The sequence below is a fragment of the Plectropomus leopardus genome, chromosome 24 (genome assembly GCF_008729295.1).
Source record: "Plectropomus leopardus isolate mb chromosome 24, YSFRI_Pleo_2.0, whole genome shotgun sequence".
NCBI lineage: Eukaryota > Metazoa > Chordata > Actinopteri > Perciformes > Serranidae > Plectropomus > Plectropomus leopardus.
In genome coordinates, this window is record NC_056486.1 from 817520 (window position 1) to 826191 (window position 8672).

The 8672-nt window shown below is 36.7% G+C and overlaps 1 protein-coding gene across 1 annotated transcript; it reads left to right on the forward strand.

Annotated features, from left to right (window-relative positions):
• The first annotated feature begins 1588 nt into the window (after positions 1-1588).
• Positions 1589-5782, forward strand: LOC121962933. The gene is made up of 5 exons (XM_042513264.1): positions 1589-1842; positions 3236-3529; positions 3616-3885; positions 5271-5354; positions 5488-5782. The coding sequence occupies exons 1-5, from the start codon at positions 1604-1606 to the stop codon at positions 5552-5554; spliced, it is 954 nt and encodes a 317-aa protein (XP_042369198.1). The 5' UTR covers positions 1589-1603; the 3' UTR covers positions 5555-5782.
• Positions 5783-8672: the final 2890 nt, after the last annotated feature.

An 8672-nucleotide genomic window follows, 5' to 3' on the forward strand; every position in this document is an offset into this window, starting at 1 on the left:
ATGTTTAGCTGTTCAGGTTTTGCCTCAAATTTCTTCTTTTTCTTCAAAAATGTTTTTTTTTAATCCTTGTGAGATGGTACATTTTAAACAATTGACATTTTCACCAATGATTTGAAGTTGTGTGCAAATGCAGCTTAACAAATATGATGTCAGTTGACCAGAGAGGCGCTATAATTAAAGCCTTAAAATACATCTTTAAAGGGTCCAACTGATGGGAAATTTGACACACAAGTCCGGCTCAGTGTGCTCTACAAAAAAAGCCTCAAGAACCATTAAGCTCACCCACAAGATTTTCTGTTCTGTTTCTGAATTGTTTGAAAAACACATTTTTGAGATTTTCTTTTTTTCAAAATTTCATTTTTTTTTCAAATTTTCTGTGAATCGTAACATAAAGCTTATCAAACTGTATCAGAAGGTTGTTGATATCTCATTGTGTTGATAGACTTTAATCAATGAATTTTAGGGGAGCTTATTAATAGATCTCTTTCAATACCCACTGAGCCAATCATCACAAAACATGCAGGAAATGTCTAAAGAGGTACCTGAAAGGTATCTTGAAAGGTTCATTCAAATTGACCCCTAGTGGGCACAACAAATGCAAAACTGGGCATGACAGAAAAACAACTTGGACTGTAAGTCAAAAATGGATCATCCAATAATTACAAAACTTTCAGGATAGGGTGAATAATGATGATAAACCACGTGTATTAAACCTGTCATTAAACTTGACCAGAAGGTGCCACATGTTAAAAAAATGGATATGGAGTAACAGAAATCAGACCATAAATAATAAATTGTTTTTCCAATCATTGCAAAACTTGTAGGGTATGTAAATTTCTATTGTTAAATCACATGTACAAAATTATTTTAAAATCAGTCAATAGGGGGTGTCACCAAGTCATAACAAGTGCAATGGCATTTCAAAAAAATGGCCATGAATCAATGCCCAAATTATGAGGGGGTGTGACTCAGTACATTGTCTAAACTCCATATCTGTTCCACCAATCTTCAGAAATTGGAAAAATTTACAAAAGTACTGTCAACATGCCTTGAATGTTTAGCTCGATTGACCACTAGGGGGCACCACAAATGCAAAAAAACAGTGTGTCATTACACAAATTAGACTATAATTCAGGAATTGCTTGTCAGTTATTGCAAAACTTGCAGGATATGTTGAATATTAATGTTGGACCATGTTTGTAAAATTATTTTGAAACCAGTCAATAGGGGGTGCCACCAGTGACGAACAAGTGCATTAGGCTGTCCCCAAATTTGCCCATGAATCAATGAGTTTATTCAAACATTACCAGACTTTGTGTATTCTTTAATTAAATTATTGAACCATGTCCCCAAAAATATTACTGCAGCTGACCAAACAGTTGACAGAAGCATGACCCCAGTGACTCAAATAAAGTCTTAAATGATGTTGTGAACTGCAGAAGGTCTTGATTTTTCATATATTTTAACTCCTTATGCTCCATGCTGTCTTGATTCCTGAAATTGCCACTTGCGGTTTTATTCTTACGTGTTGCTGTGTTTTGTTTTTACTGAAACTGTTCTTGTGAATACACTTCATGCTTTCAGGCCCAGTCCCAGCTTTGTGATGACTGCCATCAGACAGATCTATGAAGCTTGTGCCAGTCACTTTATACCCAGTTTACTGAGGTCTCTGGATCATGTGATCAACCTGACCTGCAGAGAGATGGACTCGGCCGACTGGGATGCTCTGCTGTTTATCCTGAAACACGGTGACAGCGTCAAACTGAACCTCCTGTGGACCTCCATACCAGCAGAGCAAATAAAGTTCTTGGTCTTCACACTGGACAGAGTGTCTCAACTCAGGTCAGACAGTAGCGCTCTGAATATGTATTCTTTTCTAAGTATAACATACATATAAAATTGTATTTTAGTAGTTTTGTTCATCATTCCATCGATAATAATCACTTTGTAATCACCGAGTTATCACCTCAGATCTGTACACATGGTGCTAAAAAGAGGTTTGACGGTTCAAGAAATGCAGGCAATCACACAGGTTGGAAACAAACCAAAAGTTTTTCCGGATTATTTAGACCACATTGTTTAAAGGCCCAAACGCACTAAAAGTGATGATTGAGTCATCTTATTTGAGCAGTGCAGTCATCACATTTAAAAATTTAACACCTCAAAACCACCAGTATTTTGGGAAAAGGGTGTGTTTGTATGCTCTACAGATACCCATTCATATCTACACATTTCTTTTAGTAAAGACTTAACAGTACACAGCAGATGAGCAACTGTTGGGTCTATGTTGCTGTTTCATCGGTTGCTTGGCAGTAGAACACCAGTGAACCCACTGGGGACCAGACATCTTATTTCATGATTTAATTTCTTCCTCCAGCTGGGTGAAAATCCTAAAGAAAAGCTGGTGTTAAAATTAGACTGTCTTCATGAATTGCTGATTTTAGGTTCATGGAGCAAGCTAAGTTTTAAGAGCAGTAGATCTCAGTAAACATTTGGAGGTCATTTTTGCAGATTTGGCACAATCATCATAGATGCGTAGGTCTCATTCTAATGAATTCCATAACTCAAGAAGTCGTTGTGGGAATTTCTTTAAATTTGGCACAAACATCCACTTGGACTCACTAATGGACTGATTGAATTGAAAAAGGTCCAGATCACTGTCACCTTGTGTACATCTCATTCTCGTGACTGCAATTTGTTAAGACAGTGTTTAGGGAATTTTCTCAAATTTGGCATAAACGTCCACTTAGACTCAACGATGACCTGATAATATTTTTGTGGTCAGAGGTGAGAGTCACTGTTACATGGGTTCATCTTATTCTTGTGAATGTGATACCTTAAAAAGGCCTTTCGGGAATTTCTTTCAATTTGGCAAAAATGTCCACTTGGACATAAAAATTACCTTGAATCTGCGCTGACTGAAAAGATTTGGTGTGCTGCTGGGGGAAGATGTTTCTAAAGCGTCTATGTTTTGATGGTATTCTGACCTCTTGTTTAATGACCAATCAGATCACTTGATGTCACAACGTCCCCAGATCGAAGCTTTTAACGTGATCACTTCAAGTAATCATAACAGATGGAAATTGACAAAACTATGATAATACAATAACATGCTGTAAAGAAACAAAATTATTCTTTGTCCTTTTTATGAACTAAATATAAATAAAAATCTGCAGATCTTTTTGGTAACTGATAAATGAAACTTTATGGTTTTGATAAATAATTTTCCCTCCAGTGTTGACAAGGATGTACTGCTGAAGTTGGTCCACTACTGTGCTGCCTATGACGCCCAGCAGGGGGCGGCAGTCAGCCTGCTCAGGACTCTGCAGCACTGTCTGGATCTGTCCTGCTCCTCCTGTGTGGACCTGGTTCAGAGGGAGCCTCTCCGTCTGTCCGCTAATGACTGCAGGGACATCTCCACCATCCTGACACACAGCTGCCAGGACACACGACTCATCCTGCAGGACTGTGAGGTGGAGGACAGTGGATTGGACCTGCTGTTTCCTGTCCTGGACAGAGTCCGCCTCCAGTAGGAAAGAAGAATGACTAAAACCAAAAAAAAGTTTGTTTTTATTCATGCATCGTCACAGTTTTAACTCTGTTTCTCCTCTTTAGAGCCAGTAAAGCCATCCTCCTGCAGCTGATGTCCTTGATCCCTTCGTACAGTGAGAGGGACAGAGTGAGACGGGCAGTGTCCCTCTGTAGAGCCCTGGCTGGAGAGCTGGACCTCAGTCACACCACATTGCCTCAGAGTGCCTTTGTGGCTTTGGTCCTGATGCTGGATGGGTGTGAAGAGCTGGTGGAGCTGGACCTCAGTCACTGTCAGCTCACCGACCAGCTGCTGGACACACTCAGCCCACATCTGCACAAAGTCCAAGTCCTGGAGTGAGTATTAAACTGGAGAAGTCCTCATGTTCCAGCACGATGCAGTTTCGGGTCCAGCAGAGGCGGAGGTCATCCTTTATAAAGAGTCAGAACAGCAACAGGCGGAGTTTGTGTCCACAGAGGAGGAGAAATATCCCTTCACAGATAAACAGTATTAAAAAAAAAAAAAAAAAAACACATATAGGGGCGCTACACCCGAAATGTTGACCACAGACTAATGACTCTCCTGTGTTAATACTTTAGTGTCAGATTCATGTCTGAACAAATGTCTCTCCTGTATTAATCCTTGATTTATGGGCAAAAAACATGGTCACCGTGACCTTGTCGTTTTGATCACCACATTCAAGTTCACTATTGATTTTAGGTGGATGTTTGTGCCAAATTTAAGGAAAGGCCGTCGAGGGGTTCTTCAGATGTTGCGATTTTGCAATAATGAGACGGACACAAGGTCAGGGTGACCTTGACCCTTGACGATAAAAATGGAATCAGTTCATCCCCGAGTCCAAGTGAATGTTTGTGCTAAAGTTGAAGAAATTCCCTCAAGGTGTTGGTGAGACGTCAGAAAATGTTGCAGTGACCTTTGAGCTATAACTACCAAAATCTTGGTCAAAGGTCAGATGTTGAGACCATGTGATCCTGCATTCATTGGGTTGTCGTGGACACGATTTCTCAAGAACGCCTTGAGGGAGTTTCTTGAAATTTGACAAAAACATCCACTCTTAGATTTTGGTGGTTAAAGGTCACCGTGACCTTGTGTTGGTTTCATTTGAATGCGGGGAGTTTCCTTAAATTTGGCACAACAAATGTCGGACTCAAGAATGACTGATTAGAATTTGGTGGTTAAAGGTCAAGGTCACTATGACCTCACAAAACATTTTTGTGGCCATAATTCAAGGATTCGTACACCAATTATGACATTATGACAGCTGGGCGTCATTATGACGTAAAATGATGAAGTGATGAATTCAGCATAATATTCGGCAGAAACACTTTTCTGTCCGTCACTCAGCTTCATATCTCAGGATCAGAGGGGGACACGTTTGTTCAGACAGTGAATTGGTGACTCTAATCTCGAAACTCTGCTGATTGTAGAGTCCTTCTGTGTGTGAAGCGTCATGTTTTCGCAGACATGGATGTGAAGTAAGTGCAGCTTGACTGATTTTTGGCGGTACACAACCACAAAGCGGTAATTCTAGTTTATTTCAAACCCCACTGGTGCAGTTTTATATTCCACCAAATCTGTGGTACTCAAATGACGGAAGAAAAAGAAGCAAAAGTAAAAGTATTTTCTGTGGTAGTGATTTTTGAGAGATGTCTCTTAACATTGACTCTTTGAAATATGCATGAACAGTAATAGATGTGCACCTGTGTCTCTTTTTTTACAGTCTGAGTCACAATAACATCACTGATGCCTCAACTGACCAGTTAATTAAACTGGTTTCCAGCAACCCTTTCATTCGCACTGTGAGGTGAGCATTCATTCATGAGTCCACCATTCATTTATGATTTACACTCATTATATTTATTCAGTTAAATGAACTTTGTTGCAAATATTACTGTGTCTGAAAGACATCTGCTCTCTCTGATTTTGGTATTTTACAGAATCTTCAGCAACAAGATTTTGGACCGAGCGTCCTTTAAGAAACACCGGCAGTTTGAAATATGGTGAAGCGGTCGTCAGTGTGCTGGTCATGTGCTCCTCAGGGATAAATGTTTACAACAAATATTACAATATTACTGCCATGTAGGTAGTATTATGGAGGTACTTTAGTCTTTTACGGTGAAAACCCTGTGATGACAACGGTTATTTCCGTTTCCTTTCCAAACAAATACAGTTGTATTTATGTTAACTTAATTTTTTTAAACTTTGCAAAAACTGTATTTAAGGATTTAAGTCACAATGCAATACATAAAAAAAAACATTCTTGATGCATCGAAAATTGAAAATGTGAGGGTTTTTTGTCATGTTGTTCTTTTACTCATAAAAAAATGAAGCTGTTATTGTAGCTCCATAAAATAGAATGAAAATCCTCACCAGTTATCAGCTGAGTGACTTTGTGTCAGAAAGTGACCTCCTTCTGTGACTCGATGCAACGTCTAAAACCCAATTTTTTATGTTCTTTTGATACAAATATTATTCTTAAATTCTATGAAATGTACTGCTGAAAATATACTGAATGAGTACTTTATAAGAGTCAAATGCATGTAGTTACATTATAATAAATACATTATTTTGAAGGTATGACTTCTTTATAGTATGTATTACAATCATCTTAGAGAGTATGAAAAAGATACTCAAACTCAAAAGTACTGTTGTTAAAAAGTGTAATTATTTTTCATCTCTGTGATAATTTTTGTCCCCTTGACGTTTAATGATGTCTGGGTTTTTTTCCGGTTGTTTTGTGTCTCTTTGTACTTCCTATTGTCAGGAACTTTTGGTGCAGAGAATAATAATGGCTATAAAATAAAGAAAAAGCATATATAATTATAAATACAGTACTAAATGATTTAAAGTTTTTATTTTATTTTATTTTTTTAAATAAAATCACCTTTGACAATAGCTCAAGTGCGGATTAGAGGTGCAATAATAAAGCAGGCAGCAGAGGGCAGCAGGCAGCAGATTAATTTAAAAAGTGCACGCGCTGCCTGCCTCGCGCGTGGCCTCGCGCCGGTGTAATCAGTATCAGCTGTGCGTCAGCGGAGAAAAGTTTACGTCTGTGCTCAGACGACCACAGAGACGCTGTTGGTATGTATATTTTAAATATGTTTGATAAAAAGTAAAATAATTAACCCTCAGTGACTGTTTGGTGCATTTTTCGCGCTTTTTATTCGTCATTTTTTGATAATTTTGGTCGTTTTCATACATGTAGCAAACATTTTGGTAAGATTGTGTATTTTTGTTTAATCTTTGATCTTCCAGCTAAGCTCCTATGAGTCTGAAATACGCTGTGTTACATTTATACTACTGTTAAGTGTAAAAAATGCACTACGCTGCGATTTTTAACATTCAATGTGATGTTTTGTTGTTATTTAGGTCAGGCACCTTTCGGACAGCCTGTTTACATCAATACTGTGTACTTCCTTATAAATACATCCATGGTTGTACAGTAGTAAAGCAAAGAGCATTTATGATTAAAATATAGTTAGCCTGAATATTATACATTTGTATTGTTTTACAGAAATTCGACATTTATTCTACGCTTTAACGTCACTGTCAGAAATGAAAAAAAAGAAAACGAAAAAAAATCTAAAATGCCACTCTTAACTCATTTGTCATTTTTCATGTAATTTTATTTCACTTTTTTTTTTTTTTTTTTTTTTACATCATATTAGTTTTGTTTTCTGTTTACTGATATTGTATTTGTCTGCACTACTTTTCCTGCATTTTTGTTAGAAGTTATAGTTTTCATTTTCATATCATTACGTGTTGCATGAATTGTGTTTCTTGTTCTTATTAAGCTATATGCTTTTTAAAAAATTATTTGTTTGTTTTGGGGTTTTTTTCAGATATGCAATAACATGAATAAAAAATATAAAGTAACACTTTGAACGCCTACTCCATGCCACACACGTTTATTAAAGGCCACGTTTTGACCCCTCTTGGATCTTCATCAGGTTAAAATGTCTGTAAAGATGAAACCACACCTGTTTTTATACATATTGCACACAACGGAGCACTGTGTACATTTAAAGTAGGCAATAACATTATGTCAAAGAATGAAATATGTATATATATGAGCATATATGTAGAAGTGCATAGCGTTGATAAACCCCCTAAATCTTTTTTAACTATTTGTGTACTTCATTGCACTTCACTCCATTATTTCCACACAGATGTTTGACTCAGCAGGTTGAATCAGCAGCTCATGGATTCTGCAGAGATGATAAACGCCGTCTCAGGAGGATAACATGAAGATTATCTGCAGCTTCAAACTGAGATTTCGGGCTCCGTTTTGGGACGAAGCTTCATTCAGGAATCACCTGAGAGGACAAACCTGTGGTGAGTCACCGTTTGGTTCAAATATCTAACAGTCAGATTGTCTTTAACCCTCTGAAACCTGGATCGATATCACTTTTCTTGGGTTGTGTTCAGACGCCTTTCACGAGCCTTAAAACCCTTGAAACTACAGAAAATGTATTTGGTTTTTTTTAAGAAAAAAAGGTAGCTACTTGACAAGATATGCCCTGCAACCTGCGAGAGTTAGAGAAAGGTGACAAGAAAATACCCAAACACTATTTTTTTTTTTAAAATAAAGGAGACACATAAAATAAATAAAAGATTTATTAAAAAATAAGTAAAATCTCCAGAAAACTAAATTCATTATCCACAATTATTATTATTATTTTATTATTATTATTATTATTATTATTATTATTATTATTATTTATTAATTCAAGGTAATGTTTATGTAGTTATTACTTATCTTTTCTCCTTTTTTGCTAGTTTTCAGGTTATTTTTATTTTTATTTGTGCAAACTTTCAGGTCTTTTTTTTTCTTTTTTTCTTTTTAGTTTTTTTTGCAAAAGTTAATGCCATTTTTTTTGTTGTCATATATTTTTTTCTTTTTGTAAATTTTAAGGTCATTTTCTTGCTTTTTTTGTAAAATTTCAGGCCATTTTATTCTTTTTCCCTTTTTACCATTTTTTTATTTTTTGTAATTTTCAGGTCATTTTCTTTTCCTTTCTTTCTTTTTGTCTTTCTGTCTGTCTTTCGAGTAATCTCGTTAAGTTGGTCATTACCTTCTCAAGAGGATTTAGAGAGCTTATTTGCTCAGGTTTCAAAGGGT